A 23361-nucleotide genomic window follows, 5' to 3' on the forward strand; every position below is an offset into this window, starting at 1 on the left:
AGTGCTGGTGCTTGGAGCAGTCATATTCTTGAGTACAGCTGTGACTCCCCATCTGCCTTTAAAGTCTCTTGGCCATTCCTGTATCTGAGGTGATCCTGTTGGTCTCTTCCTTTTCCCATTGCTTACACTGGCGATATCAGAAATGGTCCCACCTCCATCATAAAGTGATACATGCTTCACGGTGCCTCCAACACAGGACTATGCATTTGGCAGCACACATATCCATAGATTCGTAAACCCTGAGCCAATTTCCACAGAACAGTTGACCTTTGTGTTAGAGCAGGGGGCTCAATCGAGGACAAGTTTTCTCCTCAGGGGACATTGGGCAATGTCAGGAGACGTTTTTGTAGTCACACCTAAGGGAGGGGTTGGGGGTGCTCCTGGCATGTAGTGAGTAGAGGCCAGAGATGCTGCTAGTCATCCTATAATGCAGGACAGTCCCCACAGCAAAGGTAATCTGGCCCATGATGCCAGTAATATCAAGGTGGAGAAACTGTTGAGAGAGTCTGGGAGAGAGGCAGCAGGTAGAGGGAAGAATAGTCCAGTATGGGAAGGTGGGAGATTGAGGTCTGAGTGACCTTTGTGAAGCCATTTTGCCTTGTCCTCTAAGTTCCTGTCCACCTCAAACATTTCCACTGTGTGACTTCTGAGCAAAGGGGACCCAGGTGCTGTAACATCTCCATTCCAGCTACACGATTTCCTGTTTCCAAAACATGAGCTCGTTGTGTGTCAAAAGCTGGAAGGCTGATCAAAACCAAAATTCTCATTCACCATAACAAAGAAGAGAGAAAGGTATTTTAATCAAGTATTTTTAACTGAAAATGGGGAACTGGCAACCTGAAAGTTAACGGTTAACACTTAAGGATGATGGGCTATAGTTTATTCTTGGATTCAGATATTTGCAGACTACAAGTACCATACTTTCTGTATTGTACTGGTAAAATGGGGGAAAGAGGAATAGAATGCCAGATGATTTACTCCTTGGGATTTCTGAACACATTTTGTTGGGTGTGTGTTTTCTTTGCAGGCAGTTTTCCTTAATTCTCTTCTTTAAAGTTACTTGAAGCCCATCCTCACGCACAGTGGACCCCCATTAACCACCACCCTCCCAGCCTGGTGTGGCTTGCTTGCTCAATGTCTAACCAGTCCCCAGGTATATGAGGTAAGTACAGCGTGGCTGAGTTGCCATGGTAATACTGCAGTTCTGCCATGGCCTTTGCTTTCAGTTGCCACCAAACATGGCAGAGAACAGCATCAATGTCTCCTTCACCTAAAGACAGTTGAGCCTTCCAGCTTCCCCAGCCCCTCCTCATATAAAAATGAAATTCCTGTGCCATCTCTGATAAACTGTTTTTAAATTACACACACAAAAAAATGGGTCGGATGCTGAGAGCACCATTTCCCTTTGGTTTTGTACAGTGATTTTTAATGCTTGTGGTGAGTTTTTAATGGAATATGAGCCTAGATAATAATGCTAATTATCTTTTATGTTGGAAGGATACAGACCAATAGATTAAAAAGTTAGTTTTATGATTTCCCATCCCCTTTTTACTTAATAAATCTTTTATTTGAGTGTGGAATACTTTGCTTAGTTTGGACCTCTGTGTAAAGTGAAAGCGTGGGTCATTTGGATGTGTTCTGTCATCAGAAACAAAGGGAAGTGACTTGGTGTCCTGATTTCTTCTGCTGAAGAAGCTCTGACTGATCACACTGATTTTGTTTCACTGGGCTTCCTTATGTCTTGGCATTCCAACTCTAGTGTCTTTTAAGCAGTTTCTAAAGCCTTCATTCTTTCTTCGTTTTTACAAGGGTCACTTTTCATGTCTCTGTAATAGTAAAATAACTCACCCACTATTTAAAACTTTATATACATCTTATCTAATTGGAAATTTACCAGCTATTGCCTCACACCTCAGAGTAAACTCCATATACTTCCAGGCACTTAAATTGAAAGTGCTCCCCTCACCACTTCAAGATTCTGCCCAATGTTTGCTTCCTGGGGTCATGTTTGGGCTGTGGACTCCCCGCAGCCAACCCAAGATGGGGTGACTTGTTCTGCAGGTTAGAACCACCCTCCATACTGCCTCTACTGCCTGGGGCTGGGGTCCTGACTGGGGTCTCAGCTCCAGACATGGAGAGGCCTGCTGCTGAGAAAGTGAGAGCAGAAAGTCTTGGAATTTTAACCGAGGAAGTCAGAGGTGACAGAGTGGAGTGGAGTACTGGCTGAGGGCCTCAGATGAGCCATTCTTTTGACTGTTTGACACACTGTTGGGTAGCCCTCCCCCATCACCTGTAGGACATTTTATACTTCACTGAGGTTCTTTGGGAGATATGGATGGTTTTCATTATTCCTTATCTGTACTCATTCTAAACAAAATTTAGGTTTGAGAACTGCCTAGAAAACGGTGTTCTTCCACTTAGGGGATGACAGAGGATAAGATGGTTGCATGGCATCACCGACTCAATGGACATGGGTTTGGGTGGATTCCAGGAGCTGGTGATGGACAGGGAGGCCTGGTGTGCTGCGATTCATGGGGTTGCAAAGAGTAGGACATGACTGAGTGACTGGACTGGACTGAACTGAACTGAACTGAAAGTAAAGTTGTGTGCCTTTTTCTTACAGTTTTATTGAGATATAATTGACATATAACTGTATAAATTTAAAGTGTATACCATATTGATTTGATATATGTATATATTATGAAATGATTATCACAATAAATTTAGTTAACATCCAAAAAAAAAAATGTGCATGTGTGGTAAGTTGCTTCAGTTGTGTCTGACTATTTGTGACCCCATGGACTGTAGCCCACCAGGCTCACCAGAATCCCACCAGAATACCATGGACTCTCCAGGCAAGAATACTGGAGGGGGTTGCCATACTCTCCTCCAGGGGATCTTCCTGACCCAGGGATCGAATCCATGTCTCTTTCATCTCCTGTGTTGGCAAGTAGGTTCTTTACCACTAGCGCCACCTGTGGCTATTTAAATGCACAAATTACCACAACCCTCTTGCTTGCAGGTGTCTGCAGGGTTATTTTGTCACATTTCCAAAGCAGCCCTCACTGGAAAGCTAGTTATGTAATTACCCAGACCTCAGCTGAACAAAAATTTGTCAATCCTGTCATCTGGAATTAGAGGGGGTGGGATGGTTTTATCATCTGCATAGAACATTCCTTAAGCATCAATCTGGAAATCCTTCTCCACTGGGTTTTACTGCATCCCTGTTTCTGAGTGACCGTTACCAGGGTACTATTTTTCTGGGCTTGGGGGTTTCATTGTGGAATGGGTCACCATCCAGTCTTGTTTCCTCCTGTCGGTGAACTTTGGCCCTGCTTCCCACTGTGAGGGGTCAGAGTGGGCCGTCCCGGGGCTCCCATTGAGGAGCTCTGTGCTGCTGATGGGGTGGCTTGGCTTCATTTGGGGAATTCCACACACACGCAATTGTTCTGTCTGTATTCCTGTCTGTCTCTACGTGACTCCAAACCTCAAAACAGCAAAATATGTGCCAGGAGAGTCTCCTGAACACTGGGAGCTAAGGAGCCCTGGGAGAGAGATTTTGACAGAGATAAACAAAAACATTACTTAGCACGTGTATGAATGGGAGAAATGGAGCGTGCTAAAACAGGGAACATGATGCCATCTGTTGTTAAGGAAACCATCACAGAACAGATGGGGGTTCAGGACTTTGTGAACGACTAATGGAGATGGGGAATGGGGCAGATTAGAGTGAGTTTTAGAATTATACTTTGCCTGACTAGAGGATTTTTATTGAACTGTACATTGGTACCCTGCCTCATTCCAGTGAGGATTGGAGGCAGAAGGCAAGAGGCCTCGTGTGCTTGCCTGTTAAAAGCCCTGGTTAAGTGGAGTGATGCTGTGGAGAGTGGAGAACCCAACATCACTAAGAAACAATGCAGAAAACAAGCATGTGCTTGTCACCAGTACATGCCCAGAGATGGGCCAGGATAGGAGAGGTGAGGCAGGCAGAACCCAAGGGTCTTCCCTGGGTCAGTGCATTTAACAGACATCTCCTATGAGGTCCTGGTGGCTCAGATGGTACAGAATCTGCTTGCAATGCAGGAGACATGGGTTCAGTCCCTGTGTTGGGAAGATCCCCTGGAGAAGGGAATGGCAACCAACTCCAGTATTCTTGTCTGGAGAATCCCATGGACGGAGGAACCTGGTGGACTATAGTCCATTGAGTCACAGAGTGGCATGCTCAGTTGTGTCCAACTCTTTGTGTCCCCGTGGACTGTAGCCCACCAGACTCCTCTGTCCATGAAATTTTACAGGCAAGAATACTGGAGTAGGTAGCCATTCCTGTCTCCAGGGGATCTTCCCAACTCAGGGATTGAACCTAGGTCTCCTGTGTTGCAGGCGAATTCTTTACCTCTTAGCCACCAGGGAATCTATCAAGTCACAGAGAGTCGAACACAACTGAGCGACTAACACTTTTCACTTTCCTATGAGGTCAGCAGCTCAAGGAAGGGTGCCAGGAAGAGGAGGGAGGTCAGTATTGTTTGGTGGTTACTCACATAGATGAGGATCCCAGGCCTGAACACAGGAGTGTGACTGAACCTCTGGCTGAGTGGGGACCACGTGGCTGTCAGGGAGGCAGATTCGGCATCCTGCACCAAGGAGACCCTCTCAGGTAGAGGCCAAAGGATTTCCGATGTGCTTTGAAGGTAGGTTGGAAATAGGAAAGAAAGAACCATTTACCTGGAGCAGCTTGGAACCATGTGTTTGCCATTTAAGGAAGATGTTCCCAGTATTTGATGGCCTTGCAGGGGGGGGTGGGAGGTGGGCGGCAGTGCAGGGAGTGCACCACCCCTCACTTTGCTTGTAAAACCATCCAGAGGGTGAAAGGTTGTGTCTGACCCCACGCAGCTTCCCGATGCTCTCCCTGTAGTCTTATAGTTTCAAGTGGCTGCCACTTGGCTAATTTAGCCTGCTTTACTCAGCTTTGTCTGTTCTGTTACCACCACTGCTTAGCATGAGATGCCTGCCAGTCCTGTTCCCCAACGGGGTAATATTTCACATCCTTTTTGTGGGGAGAACCCATCTACTGGCAGCATAAATCCTAACTCTGTTTCCAAGCAGCCGGACGACCTTGGGCAGATCCCGTGGGGTCTCTCCAGTTTTCTTCTCTGTGACCTGAGTGTGTGCGCCCTTCACAGGGAAGGGGCAGGGATCAAATGAGAGCTTTTGTGACATTTGTGACAGGCGGACAATAGATGCTCAAGAAAATGTCCCCTCCCTCTCAGTCCCTCACTTCATCTACCTAAGGGCTTCCTTCCCATTAGGATATTTCTGTGGGGATGGGAAGGAAATCCTAATTATGGCTTATCCTCTTCCTCAATTGCTTAGTAAGACAAAGAGCAATTTAAATGTAAACCAGATGGGTTTAGGATGGTTTGTGTAGAGCAGGAGCCTACCCCACCTCCCAGAATACTTTCCCAGAAAAGAGAAGATCCAAAATCTAATTTGCAGGTTCACCCGAGGACCTTACCCATTCGTTTCTTGTTGGGTTGAAAGTGAAAGTGTTGGTCGCTCAGTCATGTCAGACTCTTTTACGACCCCATGGACTGTAGCCTGCCAGGCTCCTCTGTCCATGTGATTCTCCAGTTAAGAATACTGGAGTGAGTTGTCATTCCCTTCTCCAGGGGATTTTCCCAACCCAGGGATCAAACTTGCATTTCCTGCATTGCAGGAGAATTCTTCACCACTGAGCCACAAGAGAGGCTGAAAATCCAGGCTAATCACCCTTTCTTCCCTTTTGTTACTTTTTGTCCCTATGCTATCAGGCATTTAAAATCAGAACTGCTCACTGGTCTTCAAAGTCCTGGTTCAGCAGTAGTCTTACATGGACTAGCACTCTAGAGTTTACTCCCAGTTATCACACTAGGGGCTCAAGGCAGGCATGATCCCCATTTTCAGATAAGGAGTTGGGGCTGGCTTTGGCCTGGGAAGATACTGGTCTCCCATTTGTGGTTGATGTGGTTGATGATGTTGCTGTTGTTTGCTGCACTTTTCAGAACCAAGAGCCGCTGAGAGAGGAAGATTCTGATTTCATCCTGACCGAGGGTGACCTCACCTTGACCTTCGGGGATAGCACAGTGACTGCGAATGGCTCCTCAGGTTCCCACACAGCCTCCATGAGCCTCGAGGGTGGTCGGAGAATGAAAAGCAGCTCTGAGGAGGTGCTGGAACGAGACCTAGGAATGGGAGACCAAAAGGTTTCCAGCCGGGGCACCCGCCTGGTGTTCCCCCTGGAGGATAATGTGCGCCTTCCCGCCCAGAGCCCTGAGTGATGGGGTTGGGGAGGACCCACTGGCGGGGTGAGGATGGCTGCAAGCCCCAGCATTGTTGACATGGGGCCTTGACTGAATGGAACTAACACTTCTGTTTTATTGGGGTCTGAAGATATCTTATTTAAAATTTCAGCCAAGATGCAGCTGGTGGGGTGAAAGTGTCTCTAAATCAAGGCAAATGCAGACCTATTCCCACTTTTTTCACGTAGTGCGCTGTTCAGAGTTAAACAAATAGCATGCTTTAACGCTGTCTTCATTCATTCACCTGCAGATCTGAAAAAGGTGTGGCAGGTGGTAGGGGTTCCTCCCAGGAGAGGCTTCGTATCCAGACACAGCGGTGTAGGTTTCATTGGCTATAGCATACAAGGGGAGAACAGGCTAAGACTGTGAAGGATGGCAGTTGCTATTAGACCTCCAAGGACTGTGAGAAACCGGTGTTAAATGGACAGAAAACATGAGAAAGCAATTTGACTGGAGGCTCCAGCAATGAGGTTGTGTGACTGCACCCTCCTATCAGGATTCCTGCCCCTTTTTGACTCACTGTGTTTCTTCTAGACTGAAGACTGGAAAATATGTCCATGAACATTTCAACATGGAGGAATGAATTCCAATTCCTTCTCTGGAAATCTCCATAAGGAAGAAGTTACTGGAATGTTTGAAACCAAAGGCAAAATAGTGTTATACTGTTGTTTTTAACTAATCTGAGGACAGGAGAAACTGTTTAGAAACTGATGGTGATATCACTGCAAAAATCTGTAAGTTCTCAAGGTATTCCATATGAGCTGACTGCCTGGGAAATAATGAATAGGATTGGGTTCTACTGTGGCTTTAGAAATAACACCACAATTTGTGGGATGCAGTCTTATCTATGAAAGAGAAAGCAGCAAGAAGCCTAAGAGGCAACAGGCTAGTATTCAGAGGGAAGAAATCTCACTGCAAACAAAATTAACTGCAAAGAAAATACAAGATAGTATTCTAATGACTGAGTAGAATTCCAAATTTTGTGTTCATAAATGCATGAGATTTCAGTGGCCACATGAGGAATCAGAGATGAGTCAATGGAAAGTTAAGCATTATTCAACCTGGTGGAAGGTTGGAAGGTTCTGTCGACTATAGTAGACAGCTTGAGAGTCTGGATGTCTTGACATTGAATGCCATGTAGAGAAGGGCCATTTTCATGGTATCTGGGGAACCTTGTACCAACTTAATGTGCAAGTGTGGTTTAAAATTTAGGTTTTTGTCAAAAGTTTGGGTTCTTTATGGATGAGCTATTTCACCTGTCCACACCTGTAGCAGTGAAATACTGAGAGAACTCTTAGAAACTAGGCTAGCAAGTCTTCCTATGCTTCAGTGATAGCCTATTTGAAAACCCAATTTCTAAAAAAAAAAAATGCTTTCATAAAATGTGGGCATTTTTCTTATTATGGCAGACAAAATATTGGTCCAGTTCAGTCTAGGACACTCATAATGAAATCAATAATTTAATCTTTTTAGCTGACATATTTTTTAAATAAGACATTGCTTGACACTTTTGTTTTTGAATTGATAAATTGTGCAAACCAGGAAAAATTTATTATGAGGCTGAGTCATATGAAATTGCTGATTTTCAACCATTTAAGAAAACAGAAATGGCAGTTTCGTATGATTCAACATAATATAAATGAATCATTTTTATTCCCTTCTTTCCTTTGTATCTAAAGTCCATTTTGATTTTATGGTCTACCATGGGCTTTGTATTCTCCACTGCAAACATTTTATTCTAACCTGGTTAAATATAAGTAAATGGAGATCTGCTGAGCCCAAAAGTTAGCTAGATTTGTAGTTATTTGGTTAGATTTTTCATTCAGTGAATCATTAAGTCACTGACCTGTGGTCCTAATTTTTGTTTGCAAGATGTGGAGATTAATCCTGACTTTACCAGGGGTCCTGGGAAGTGAGTTCACTTATTAGAAAACTTCCACCTCTCAGAAGTATCCTGCCTATGCTGAGTGACAAAAAAGTAATGTGCCACAAAGGCTGAAACCTCTTCACTCAAGGCCGAGTATTTGCTTCCAGTCTGGCAGAAATCAGATCGAAACTGCTAAGTAATGGTGCAGCCATCTAAAGAAAGTTCCCCCGAGAGAGTGATCCCAAGTCATCTTAGAAACATGTTTGTTCTGGGTTGGGGGGTGGCATTTCAGTAGTCAAAAGCTCTAGAGCACAGGTTCTCATACCTGGCTGCACATTAAGATTACTTGGCCAGTTTTTACAAATACTGAAGCCAGGGCCCTACCCTCAGATTCAGATTCAGTAGGTTGATGCCTGGCTGCCATGTTTTGTTGTGGATCCTCAAGAATTCTATTGTGCAGCTAGGGTTGAGAGCCTCTAGTCTAGAACTTGCAGTGGACCCTATTTGGAACCTTAAAGAAATGGTCTAGGAAAGAACATTTTAAATTGTTAGTCATGTGGAACAAACAGGTTGATCAGCAATACAGAGAGGGTAGTTGTGAGAGTTTCATGCTAATAATCTTTGCAGAAGTCAAGAACATACTTTGTAAAGTACAACTGAAAAGGCCACTTTTGAAAATCTTAGAGCATGAGAGGGAGAGATGGGTGACTAGAGTGTATGTATGGGGGGGATTAAAAATTGTCATCTTTGCTCCCATTTGTTGGGGGAGAAAGGGGGTTTTGTTTTAACTGGACTGCTGACTAGTCAAATGTAACAGTTTCTGAGATGCTATCTTTGCAGTTTAACCTGATATTATATTAATAGTCCCTTTCACAGTCAAGTGATCTTTCTCTTCACATTTTGCTTGTACTCATGCCTGCATCCATGCTGGACTCCTCGAAATAAGAATGGGCCCATTCATTGCCAGAGCAGAGTAACCATATTACTTGGAAAGTTGTGATCAATCTGCTGTCTCATGTGGCAATGGTGTCAGTAGAAGGTTAATTAAGGAGATGCAAACTTTTGTATAGCACCAACAGAGGAAAGACAAAACCACCTGCAATTCCTTCTCATACGCTTTTTGAGGACTACAAGGAGAATTGAACTAAAGAAGGAAATTTGGAATTTAAAGAAGGCTGTATTTCTTCCTAGGAAACAGGCATAGGAAGGGCATATGTGATTAAATGGACTCTGGCCATCAGGGTACTTGTTGGAGTGACCAGACAAACAACCATTGATGTCCTGCAGCCAAAAATCACACCGTGACATCAAATGTTTCATCAAGTAAACAGCAAGGAGCTCTTTAGGCTGTGTTCTCTAGACCTGAAAATGTCCTCCATGGTTCAATCAACAAATATCTCTGTAGAAAACCTGAAAAAATGTTCTCTCAGCTATCCATGAACATTTCAGCCTAGGGCAAACAAGTAATGTTTGTTTCAAAAACAGAAGTCTGTTTCACGCACACATGCCCAAGCCCCATCATAGCTCCCCCTTTCTTTGTCCGCAGCGGAAGTTAATGTTTTCATGTCAGCTATCTAATGTGAACAAAATGATTTCTAAATGTAGAAACACTGCTGATGCACTTAGGTGAAATTGCTGGCAGGGCAAACAAGCAACTCATTGGGGGTGAAGTCATCCTCTTGGAAATCTACCTTGGTACCCATTGTGAGCTCTAAGAGGTGGATCATAAAGCTTATGTTCCCATCTGCTATAAAATGGAACCTGGACTGAGGGCATCAGGAAATTCAGCTTGCTGATTCAGTAACTATATGACTTCTTTTTCCGCTTCAGAAATGGGGCACTTGACAGGCTTCATGCTTGCTTTTTGATGTTGCTTCTGTAGATGAGTTAGTGAAGGAGCTAGTCTGTCAAATATTGTCATTGAATTCTGATCCCTTCTGTGTTTTTAACTGACAATCTGAATCACCAGTGTCAATTGCTGCATTCTGATACAGGTACAGTAAATTGAGGGCATTTTGTGACCAAGACTTACAGTTTAGAAACAACCCACCTGAATGCTGCTTTCACCATGTGGATACCTGAAAAGACCTCCCCTCTTTCTAAAACCTAATAAAAACAATCTACAGAGAAGTATTCTGGAAAGCAATGCTAGTATCTAATGAGGAAAAGCAAGTAGGCTCTTTGACAATCCTTTCAAAACAAAACCTAGAAATAAACCATTTTTCTTCCAGTTCTGAGTTTCATAAGCAGAGTTTCTGTAAATTAACAAACCCATTTGTCAGCCAGTGCTAGCAGAAGTTGTAAAGAGTAAAACCAAAGTTTTTGATGTTTTATTTTTGTAAGCAGGGTATACTCTAACCACGGCCCACATGGCACACACAGGCAGCCAGTTTTCTGCTACATGAGCCTTGGAGAAAATGACAAGGAGGGCTTCCTGTTCTGCTGCCCTTTGAAAAGGTCTGCAACAGACATAAGAGCACTTAGGAGAGGTCACTTTCTTACCCTGATGGCCACCTTTTCGAAAAGCTTCACAGAACTACCAAGTGTCATGGTCAGCTCGACTTTTGGCCAGTGGAAAATTATCTGGGTGGGCCTGTATGTGTTGGAGGAACTCAGATGGAAAAGGACTTGGAAACATCATGAAAAACTCTATATCTGCTGTCTAAAGCACTTCAAACAAGTTAAGATCCCAGTGTCAGTGGGTGAGTGTCTTAACTGCATGGACATTTGGGGGTCGACTTTAGTTACGGTATTCCAGCTGTGAGCTTTGGAGAAGCAATGGGGTGGTTTTTCAGTCATATGGGTGTTAAGTCTATGGGTTTGGAATCTGTCACTGAAATCACTCATTCAAAAATATGACTTCATAGTAGGGTCACTTAGGTTTATTTTTTACATAAAGTACATCTGATATTTCTTACTTAGGAAGTTTTACTATGTCCATTAATATGATTAAATGGGGAGGCCATCAAGATTCATTTAATAGCTGAAAAGCAGTTTTTAAAATAGACTAGGATGAATTTAATAGGGGCTGTTGTGACCTTCAGGGGAATTTTTTATAGAGAGCCTCCATACTGTAATTGGGGAAATTTTTGTCTTTTACTTCCATTCAATAGTAGCAAACTGGTGGTTTTATAAAATTAACATAGTGTGTTATATAAACATGTTATATAAAATAATATTAAAACATGTCTAACTGTGAAAACGTGAAGACTTGGAGTTATCAGCAACCTTTATGTGCAATAAAGAAAACTGGAGTTAGGCCCCCAATGTGTTCCCTCTCCCTAGCATTTTACTTAATGTTTGCCTTTGTGTATATGTTTAGACTGATATTGTAAAGCTAGCTACATGTTTTCCTGCCCTTTACTGATATTTAACACATTTTTCTCAAAGCCTTTTTCTTTTCTTTCCTTTTTTTTTAAACAAAAATCAAAATAAAAAGATTAACTGGCTGAGCTTATCTTGTTTCATACTTTTAAAAGTATTGTCCATTAGTAGAAGAATGCAGTATGGGCCTGTTCTTAGTTTGTTTCTTTCCCACACAGAGAGGTTCTGTTCTGGGTGGAAGCTATTCCTCTCCAACTTCATTTAAAACAGAGATGGACAAATTACAGTGGCCCCTAGATCAAATCCAGTCTACTGGTTGTTTTTGTAAATAAAGTTTTATTGGCATACACTCTACTCACTCATTTTGTCTGTGACTGACTGCTTTTACGCAGAGCTGAGTTGTAAGGGCACTGAACAACTAGCGCTCATAAGCCTGAGCTATTTACTATCAGAGTCTTCTCAGAAAAGGCTTTTCCTGACCACTAATTTAGATGCTTGAAAAAAATTTTAAAGAGTGGATCTAAAAAAATCACAGCAACACTTTTAGACTTTAAAAATGTGCCTTTGAGTTGAAATAAACACTTGAAACCTGTGACTTCTCCCAGCCTGCAAACATCTTTAACAGGCTTTGAGTGTTGGCGAATTGCTAAGATTCTTGAGCTTCCTACAGTTTCTCTCATAGTCCTTGTATTCCTCTATATGTAGACTAACTGCTCCTTAAATCGTGCAATTGAACTACATCATAAAATCTGCTCCCTAGAAAAATAAAGCAAAAACAAATCTTGTCATTAACAGAGTGACTCCAGAATCATTTAATAGTATAATTACAAAAACATCAGATAGAACAATTTAAAAGCAAACATTTCCTTCAGTTCATTAGGGTTCTCCCACCCCAGGAAATTACTTTTAAAAAATCCATTTAGGGGTGGGGGCCAGGGGAGCTATTTGAAGAAGAGCTGGATGAGTCAGATTTTAAAATACACCACCCAGATCTTTTATTTAATATTAAGTAATTTAATCAAGATACACAGGACTGCACTTGGTCCGTCTTCACATTGATGTTTTGTCCAGGCACCTGCTGATGGGAAATGGTACCAAATCACGTCTTTTCTTTGTTCTGAGAATGCCTTGTTGAATTGACTCCAACAGAGGCAGGGTCAGGCTGGGAACTAAAGCTCTTCCTATTTTATTGCCATAATTATCTGCATTGCACTGTCACTTCCTTACTGGAAACTTCATTTCAACCAATGTGTCAGTCATTATTTAACAGCTCATGATATTCCTGTTCCAACTGCACAGCAGTTGGTACCAAGTCAAGCCCCAGTCTCTGACAGTGTGATAGATTGCCCCCACAGCGTGGCTTCTTCTAACGCTGGGACCACATGCTGAGTGTCCCGGTTTATGGTGACTGACCTGGAAGGAAAGAAACAAAGGATGTTTGAACTTCAGAATACAGAAATCCACAGATGGAAAGCCTGTTGAACTTTGACAATATAAGGCCTCTTAAATATGAAACCTGTAATCTTCCTTACCTAAGCTGCATTATCAAATGCTGTAAATCCATACAGAATCAGTATTTATAATTTCTGCTCGTGACCCAAAAGGTGTTTGGGGAGGATAGACAGGAAAAAGATGGGGGCTCCTCTTCTAGTGTGACTGTGCTTTCTGCAGCTGCTGCTGTGGAGTGCTTGTTGAGGAGAACTTTCTGAGACCTGCTGGGTAGAGTGGGGTAAGGGCTGGGACTGAAGCTGTATCTTTAGGCACCAACCATGTAACCATCCAGGGCTTCCCTGGTGGCTCAGAAGGTAAAGTGTCTGCCTGCAATGTGGGAGACCCGGGTTCGGTCCCTGGGTCAGGAAGGTCCCCTGGAGAAGGAAATGGTAACCCAGTCCAGTACTCTTGCCTGGAAAATTCCACAGAGGAGCTTGGTAGGCTACAGTCCATGGGGTCACAAAGAGTTGGACATGACTGAGCGACCTCACTTTCTTTATGTAACCATCCATCTTTCACTTGTGTACCAGTTCATGTGTGAAGTCAATCATTCCAACCACTATCAGCTGTTGTGTAAAACTGAGGCTGTATGTAAGCAACATGTCCAGCTTCCTACCTTTGTGGGATCTGGGCTTTTTTCCTTTCACTAAAACACAGTGCTGTATCACTTTATGGGAGCAGCATGAACATGTTCTGCCACCAGTTTCTGGCTTTCCTGTGATTCTTCCTCTGATCCTGGATATGTGCCAAATTTGACATTCTTTTTAATTTTTATTGTTTTGGGATAAAGCCTATTAACAACATTGTGATAGTTTCAAGTGAACAGCAAAGGGACTCAGCTATACATATACATGTATCCATTCTTGCCCAAACTCCCCATGCAGCTGGGTTGCCACATAACATTCAGCAAAGTTCCATGTGTTATATAGTAGGTCCTTGTTGGTTATCCATTTAAATATAGCAGTGTGTACATGTCCACCTCAAAAACCCTAACTATCCCTTCTCCCCATCCTTCCTCCTGGCAACCATAAGTTCATTCTCTAAGTCTGTGAGTCTCTTTCTGTTTTATAAGTTCACTTGTATCATTTCTTTTTAGACTCCACATACAAGGGGTGTCATATGATATTTCTCCTTCTCTGTCTTATTTTGATCAGTATGACAATCCTTAGGTCCATCCATGTTGTTGCAAATGGCATTAAGAAGATATGGTACATATATAAAATGCAATATCACTCAACCATTAAAAAGAATGAAGTAATGCCATTGATGTTATTTTCTAATGTGATGAAACTTAATAAAACTACTGATGCAGTGTTTGGGTAAGAAGCACTTTCAAGATGATTAAAAATTTACAATAAAAAATCATACTAAGCATTAGGAAAGAGCTGATTTCATAAATGCCTTGAGGCCTAATGACCCTTAGCATTCTGTTAGTACAGGTTATTTACATAAAGAAAGCCCCAGCATGTCAAATTTCAGTATAATTAAGTTTAATAAAAACCAGTCTCCAGATGGGCTGACTATGGTTCTAGGTGAGATAGAATAGATGCATTTCTCCTTATTCCTCCCACAAAGTATAACTAAAATTCTTCCCAAACATGATTTATAAAATAAAGAAAAGACTCTGAAAGAAAGGGAAAAGAAGGTAGACTGATTAGGGATGTTGGCAATTGTGGAACAACACAGCCATGAGTTGCCTGGGTTTTCTTTTTGCCTCCTCTATATCCTAGAATGGGTGCTGAAGAATCCAACAGACCAGAAATGTCAATGGCCATAGACCATAAAGGCCCCATGAAAAGCCTGTTTTCTCTAGCCAAAGGAGAGGGAGCGGGTCAGTCTAGAAAGACAAAACCCAACCACCTCAGAAAAAACAAACAAACAAAAAAAAAACCCTCCTGTCAGTAGAGGGCTTCCCTAGTGGTTCAGATGGTAAAGAATCTGCTTGCAATGTGGGAAACCCAGGTTCAATCCCCGGGTTGGGGAGATCTAGAAGAGGGCATGGCAAATATTCTTGCTTGGAGAATTCCATGGACAAAGGAGCCTAGCAGGCTACAGTCATGGAGTTGCAGAGAGTTGGACATGACTAAGTGACTTAGCATGCGTGCACACATTCCTGTCAGCAGAGGCCTGGTGGGAAGCCCGGGCTTCTGGACTACCCCACCCACCTGGCAATAACCAGGTGATGCACCCCTTCTACCTGTGCACTGTCAGTGGAGGCCTGCTAAAATAGAAGACTTAAATAAAATTCAGAGATTCATAACATATTCAAATATACAGATAATGTTCAGGATACAATTAAAAACCACCAAGAGCCAGGGAGATTTTGACTTAAGTGAGAAAAGACACCTGACAGATGCCAACACTGAAATGACATGGATACTGAAATTTTCCAAGAAGGATTTTAAGCCACCATCATAAAAGTACTTCCAAATAAGCACAACTTGAAAAAAAATTCCTGGTAAAGAAATATAAAACAAAAATGAAAAAAGGACAAAATGGAAAATTTAGAACTGTAAAATACAATAACCGAAATTTTAGGGTTTCTCTGGTGGCCCCATGGTTAAGAATCTGCCTGATAATGTAAGGGACACAGGTTCAATCCATGGTCTAGGAAGTTCCCACATGCCATGAGACAATAGTCCAGGAGCCACAACTACTGAGCCCATGCTCTGGAGCCCAGGACATGCAACTACTGAGCCTGCATGCTGCAACTACTGAAGCCAGTGCACGCTATAGCCTATGTTCTGCACCAGGAGAAGCCACAGCAATCAGAAGCCTGCACACTGAAACTAGAGGAGCTCCCACTCACCATAACTAGAGAAAGCCCTCAAACAGCAACAAAGGCCCAACAGAGCCAAAGATAAATAAATAAAAATTTAAAAGCTCACTGGATGGTCCCAGTTGTAGAATAGAGATGACAGATAAAGAATTAGAGAATCTGAAAACATAACTATAGAAACTATCCAATCTGAACAAAAGAGAGTCAATAGAGTGAGAAGAGGTGAACAGAGCATCAGAAACCTGTGGTATTACAATAAGTTATCTACTGTTCATTTTTTTTTATTATTTTTTTTTAATTTTATTTTATTTTTAAACTTTACATAACTGTATTAGTTTTGCCAAATATCAAATGAATCCGCCACAGGTATACATGTGTTCCCCATCCTGAACCCTCCTCCCTCCCTAAAGTTTCTAAAAAGAGAGGGAAAAAGAGATTGAGGCTGAAAAAGCACTTGATAAATATGGCTAAAAATTTCCCATATTTGGCAAAAGACATTAAACTACAGATTCAAGAGACTGGGTGAACCCCCAACAAAACCCCAAAGAAATCTACACCAAAATACACATAATCAAATTTCAGGAAAGTAAAGACAAAAACATCTTGAAAACAACTAGAGAGAAATGATGCCTAATTTATGGAAACAATGATATGAATGTCAGTGGATTTCATATCTGAAACCATGGCAGCCAGAAGGAAGTGGCACATTGTTAAAGAGCTGAAAGAACATAATTGTCAACTCAGACTTCTATATTTCATGATATCCTTCAGAAATGAAGGTGAAATAAAGACACTCTCAGATGAAGGAAACTAGATTTTGTTGCCAACAGAACTGCGAAAGGAAGTTCTTCCAGCAGAAAGGAAATGATAAAAGAAGGAACTTGAAACATCAAAATGAAGAAAGAAGAGGATAAAATACAAGTAAATTTAATAGACTATTCTTTTGAGTTTAAAAAATTATGTTTGATAGTTGAGGCAAAAATTATAACACTGTATAACATGGTTCTCAATATACAGAGAAAATATTGCAAGAGAATTATAAAGGGCACAGGATAATGGAACATAAATGGACATAAAATTTCTACACTTCACTTGAGGTAGTAAAATGTTGAGAACAGCAGGTTATGATTAGTTACATAGGTGTAATCTAAACAAGCCACTTTTGCACAGCAAAGCAAACCATAAACAAAACAAAAAGACATCCAACAGAATGGGAGAAAATATTTGTAAATGATGTGACTGACAAGGGATTAATTTCCAAAATATACAGATAGCCCATATAGCTCAATATCAAAAAATCAAACAACCCAATCAAAAAAATTAGCAGATCTAAATAGACATTTCTCCAAAGAAGATATATAATGGCCAACAGGCACATGAAAAAATGCTCAACATCACTAATTATTAGCGAAATGCAAATCAAAACTACAATGAGGTATCATCTCACTATGGTCAAAATGGCCATCATCAAAAAGTACAAATAATAAAATCTGAAGAGGATATGGAAAAAAGGGAACTCTCCTATCTTGTTGGTGGGAATGTAATTGGTACAGCCACTATGAATAATAGTATGGAGGTTCCTTAAAAAAACTAAAAATAGAGTTATCATATAATCCTGTAATCCCACTCCTGGGCATATATCCAGAGAAAACTATAATTTAAAAAGATCCAGTATTCAATACAGCATTATTTACAATAGCCAAGACATGGAAGCAACCTAAAAGTCCATTGACAGATGAATGGCTAAAGAAGATGTGGTGTATACACACACACACACACACACACACACACACACACACACACACACACACTGGAATATTACTCAGCCATAAAAAAGGATGAAATAATACCATTTGCAATAACATGGATGAACCTAGAGATTTTCATACTAAGTGAAATAAGCCTAAGAAAGACAAATATCACATGATATCACTTATATGTGGAATCTAAAAAAAAAAAATAACATACAAATAGACCCACAGACATAGAAAACAAGCTTATGGTTACCAAAGGGGAAACAGAAGGGGTAGGGGAGGGATAAATCAGGAAGTTGATTTATACACAGTACTATATATAAAATAATCAACAAGGACCTACTATATAGCACAGGGAATTAAATATTTTATAATAACCATTCTAAAGGAGATCAGTCCTGGGATTTCTTTGGAAGGAATGATGCTAAAGCTGAAACTCCAGTACTTTGGCCACCTCATGCGAAGAGTTGACTCATTGGAAAAGACTCTGATGCTGGGAGGGATTGGGGGCAAGAGGAGAAGGGGACAACAGAGGATGAGATGGCTGGATGGCATCACTGACTCGATGGACATGCGTCTGAGTGAACTCCAGGAGTTGGTGATGGACAGGGAGGCCTGGCGTGCTGCGATTCATGGGGTTGCAAAGAGTCAGACACAACTGAGCGACTGATCTGATCTGATATGATAAAGAAAAAGAATCTGGAAAATATAAGCCCTATACTATCAATAATTACATTAAATATAAATGGTCAAACCCCACAAATATGGTATACAAAAAGACCAACAGAATGGTTTTAAAAACATGATCCATCTATATGCTCATATAAAATATATATATATATATATATAATTCATTTCAAATGATATAGTAGATTGAAAGTAAAAGGATGAAAAATATAACCATACAAATATTAATTAAAAGAAATGAGTAGCTTTATTAATATTAGATAAAATAGACTTTAGTAAAATGTTCAACCCACCAAGAAGATGATAGCAACCCCAAATGTGTATGTGTATAGCAAAGAACAGAACTTAAAATTCCTTGAAGCAAAAACTGAAATAGAAAGGAGAAACAGACATATCCAAATTTACAGTTAGAAACTTCAATACCTCTTTCTGAGCAATTGATAGAATTACTGCACAGAAAATCAACAATGATAGAAAAGGACAAAGCAATACTATCAATCAAACGTTTAAATTGACATTTATACACCATTCCACCTAATAACAATAGAAACATTGTTCTTCTTAAACGTATATCAAATTATATATGAAATTCTTTTTAAACATATATGAAACATTCTGTACACAAACCATATCCTGGTTCATAAAACAAACCTGAACAAATTGAAAGGAACTGAAATAACAATACAGAGTGTGTTCTCTAATCCTGATGCAATCAAACTAGAAATCTATAGCAGAAATATAGGGGGAAATTCTTCAGACGTTTGGAAATTAAGGAATATATTTCTAAATAGTCCATGGGAAGTTAACAAAAATATATTAAATGAAAATGCAACACACCAAAATTTGTGACACATGCCAAAGCAGTACTGAGAGGGAAATTTACAGTATTAGATGCTTATATTAGATAAAAGGAAAGGTCTCAAACCAATAATCAGAGCACCCACCTCAAGAAACTTACAAATTTAACACATTGACTAAATTTAACACCCTTTAAAAAGAATACATTTGAATCAGTTCTAATGAGGTGGATGAAACTGGAGCCTATTATACAGAGTGAAGTAAGCCAGAAAGAAAAACACCAATACAGTATACTAACGCATATATATGGAATTTAGAAAGATGGTAACAATAACCCTGTGTACGAGACAGCAAAAGAGACACTGATGTATAGAACAGTCTTATGGACTCTGTGAGAGAGGGAGAGGGTGGGAAGATTTGGGAGAATGGCATTGAAACATGTAAAATATCATGTATGAAATGAGTTGCCAGTCCAGGTTCGATGCACGATACTGGATGCTTGGGGCTGGTGCACTGGGACGACCCAGAGGGATGGAATGGGGAGGGAGGAGGGAGGAGGGTTCAGGATGGGGAACACATGTATACCTGTGGCGGATTCATTTTGATATTTGGCAAAACTAATACAGTTATGTAAAGTTTAAAAATAAAATAAAATTAAAAAAAATTCTCAGCAAACTACAGATAGAGAACTTCCTCAACTTAATTTTTTTTTAAATCTACATAAACCTGCATCTAACCTCATTACTTATAGGGAAAAATTGAATATTTTCCCCTTAAGATTGGGAAGAACACAAAGGGATCTGCACTTAACATGCATATTCAACATAATGCTAGACGTTCTAGCCAATTAAATAAGGCAAGAAAAAGAAAAACCATATTTTTGGAAAGGAATAAAACTGCCCCTATTTGTGATTATATGATTATGTACATAGAAAATTCCAAGGAATGAACAAAACAAACTCCTGGAACTAATGAATTCAGCAAATTTGCAGGTTACAAACTCAATATTAAAAAATCAATTGTATTTATATATACTAGAAAAGAACATTTTTAGAGCAAATTTTAACACTCATTTATAATCATTCAAATTAAATACTTAGGTATAAATCTAACCAAAGAACTAAAGGACTTGTATGCTAAAAACTACAAAACACCAAGAAAAGAAATCAAACAAGATCTAAATCAATAGAGATATATAACTATGTTTGTGGATTGGAAGATTCAAGTAAAGATGTCGTTTTTCCTGAAATTGATTTATAGGTTTAATAATATTCCTATCAAATTCTATCAATGACTTTTACACATATAGAGAAGCTTATTCTAAAATTTACATGGAAAGGCAAAGAAATCAGAATAGCTAAAACCTTTTTGGAAAAGAATAAAGTAGGAATAGGGCTTCCCAGGTGGTGCTAACAGTAAAGAACCCACCTGTCAATGCAGGTAGATGTAAGAAACATGGGTTCAATCCCTGTGTCAGGAAGATCCCCTGGAGGTGGTCACAGCAACCCACTCCAGCATCCTTGCCTGGAGAGTCCCATGGACAGAGGAGCCTGGCAGGCTCCAGTCCATAGGGTTGCAGAGTCAGACACAACTGAAGTGACTTAGCAAGCTAGCAAAGTAGGAATAATCACTCTATTCAATACTAAGCTATATTTAACTATATTAATCACATGTAATGCTGGTGAGGGCCAGATAGTTCAGTGAGGGAAAAAAAGCCCATACACAGACATATATATGTGTATGGCCAACTAAATTTTGACAAAAGTGCAAAAGCAATTCATTGAAGGAAAGACAGTCTTTTCAACAAATGGTGCAAAAGCACTTAGACATCCATAGGCAAAACAAAAGAACAAAAAAACCTTGACTTGAACATCATACTTTATACAAAAATTAACTCAAAATAAATCAGAATTAAATGTTGATATAGATAAGCTTATCCTAAAATTTATGAGGAATGGCAAAATAAAAAATATATAAAACTCACACAAGAAAACAGGAGGAAATCCTCAGGGCCCCAGGGCTAGGCAGAGTTCTTAGACATTACGTCAAATGCACAATACACAAAAGAAAAAATGATAAATTGGATCTCATCAAAATTTTTTAACTTCTGCTCTTGCAAAAGATCTGGTTAAGAAGATTAAAAAAAAAAAGATACAGTCTGAGAGAAAATATTTGCAACCACATATCTGACAAAGGCCTTTTATCTAGAATATACAAATGACTCTCAAAATTCAAGAGTAAAAAACAATCCAGTTAGTAAATGGGCAAAACATCTGAATCAACATTTTTCCAAAGAGCATACATGGATGGCAAATAAGCACATGAAAAAGATGTTCAGCATCGCTAGCCACTAGGAAAACAGAAATTAAAACCACCCTGACATACTACTTCATACCTATTAGAACAGCTAAAATGCAACATAGTGACAAGACAAATACCAAATGCTGATGAGGCTGCAACAAATTTCCCTCTCGAAGATTGCTGATGGGAATGTAAAATGGTACAGCCACCCTGAAAGACAGTTTGGTAGTTTCATATTCTTTTTGGTAGTTTCTTATAAAACTAAACATACATATACCACACAATCCAGCAATTGCACTTCTGGGCATTCATCACAGAGAAATGAAATTTTACATCCACATAAAAACCTATACACAAATATTCATAGCAGCTTTATCTGTAATAGTCCCAAACTGCAAACAATCCAAATGTCCTTCAAATGGGTTAATGGTTAAACAAATTGTGGTACATTCATATTATGGAACACTACTCACCAATGAAAAGGAATGAATCAATGGTTCAGCAGTAAAAAATTCAGCTGCACTCAATACTAGAAAAATAAATGACCCAATCAAAAAATGGCTCAAAGAACTAAACAGACATTTCTCCAAAGAAGACATACAGATGGCTAACAAACACATGAAAAGATGCTCAACATCATTTATTATCAGAGAGATGGAAATCAAAACCACAATGAAGTACCATCTCATTCCGGTCAGAATGGCTGCCATCAAAAAGCCTACAGACAATAAATGCTGGAGAGGGTGTGGAGGAAAGGGAACCCTCTTACACTGTTGGTGGGAATGCAAACTGGTACAGCTACTATGGAGAACAGTGTGGAGATTCCTTTAAAAACTGGAAATAGAACTGCCATATGACACAGCAATCCCACTGCTCGGCATACACACTGAGGAAATTAGACTTGAAAGAGACACATGTACCCCAGTGTTCATCCCAGCACTGTTTACAATAGCTAGGACATGGAAGTAACCTAGATGTCCATTGGCAGACGAATGGATAAGAAAGCTGTGGTACATATACACAATGGAATATCACTCAGCTATAAAAAAGAACACATTTGAGTGAGTTCTAATGAGGTGGATGAAACTGGAGCCTATTATACAGAGTAAAGTAAGTTAGAAGGAAAAACACCAATACAGTATATTAATGCATATATATATGGAATTTAGAAAGATGATAACGATGAACCTATATGCAAGACAGCAAGAGAGACACAGATGTAAAGAACAGACTTTTGGACTCTGTGGGAGAAGGTGAGGGTGGAATGATTTGAGAGAATAGCATTGAAACATGTATACTACCATATGTGAAACAAATGACCAGTGCAAGTTTGATGCATGAAGCAGGGCACTCAAAGCCAGTGCTCTAGGACAACCCAGAGGGATGGGGTGTGGAGGGAAGTGGAAGGGGGTTCAGGATGGTGTGACACATGTACACCCATGGCTGATTCATGTCGATGTATGGCAAAACCCACCACAATATTGTAATTAGCCTCAAATTAAAATAGATAAATTAATTTTTTTTAAATCAAATAGTTCCCTAAAAAAAAAAAAAAATTGGCTGCAGTGTAGGAGCAACAGGAGACACAGGTTCAATCCCTGGGTGGGGAAGATTCCCCTGGAGGAGGGCATGGCAACCCACTCTAGCATTCTTGCCTGGAGAATCCCATGGACAGAGGAGCCTGGCAGGCTACAGTCCATAGGGTCACAAGAATCAGACATGACTGAAGTGACTTAGCACATTGATAACATGCAAAAACCTGGATAGATCTCTAGAGAATTATGCTCAATGAAAACAGACAATCTCAAAAGGTTATATATTATGTGATTATAATATAATGTATATTATATTATACATTATATAATTATGTATATTATATTTATACAATGTATATTATATATTATATAATTATACATAATATATAACTATAGCTGTATAATATATTTATATATTATATAATATATACAATAATTATATTATATATTAATATATAATAATATTATATGTTAATATATTTATATATAA

General features: G+C 40.0%; 2 protein-coding genes across 10 annotated transcripts in view; one reads left to right on the forward strand and one right to left on the reverse strand.

The window, feature by feature from the left end:
* SLC9A7 (solute carrier family 9 member A7) overlaps positions 1–11651 on the forward strand; it is a 174907-nt gene extending 163256 nt beyond the window's left edge. For all 3 annotated transcript variants that reach the window (XM_025276768.3, XM_025276766.3, XM_025276767.3), the window contains 2 exons: positions 1057–1162; positions 6039–11651. In XM_025276768.3, coding sequence (XP_025132553.1) covers positions 1057–1162; positions 6039–6314 — 382 coding nt within the window. In that variant the 3' untranslated portion in view covers positions 6315–11651. The remainder of the gene's footprint in view (positions 1–1056; positions 1163–6038) is intronic.
* The window catches only part of CHST7 (carbohydrate sulfotransferase 7), a 77224-nt gene that overhangs the window by 37403 nt on the left and 16460 nt on the right, over positions 1–23361 (reverse strand). For 3 of the 7 annotated variants that reach the window (XR_003106808.2, XR_326492.3, XR_326491.3), the window contains exon 3: positions 12309–12939. The exons of 2 other annotated variants lie outside the window; for them this stretch is intronic. The gene's annotated coding sequence lies outside the window, so the exon portion shown is untranslated. Of the gene's footprint in view, positions 1–4538; positions 12940–23361 lie in introns of those variants that run through there. 2 more of the 7 variants (XR_006548830.2, XR_006640671.1) reach the window with 2 other exon arrangements.

Source organism: Bubalus bubalis, chromosome X, assembly GCF_019923935.1.
Source record: "Bubalus bubalis isolate 160015118507 breed Murrah chromosome X, NDDB_SH_1, whole genome shotgun sequence".
Lineage (NCBI taxonomy): Eukaryota > Metazoa > Chordata > Mammalia > Artiodactyla > Bovidae > Bubalus > Bubalus bubalis.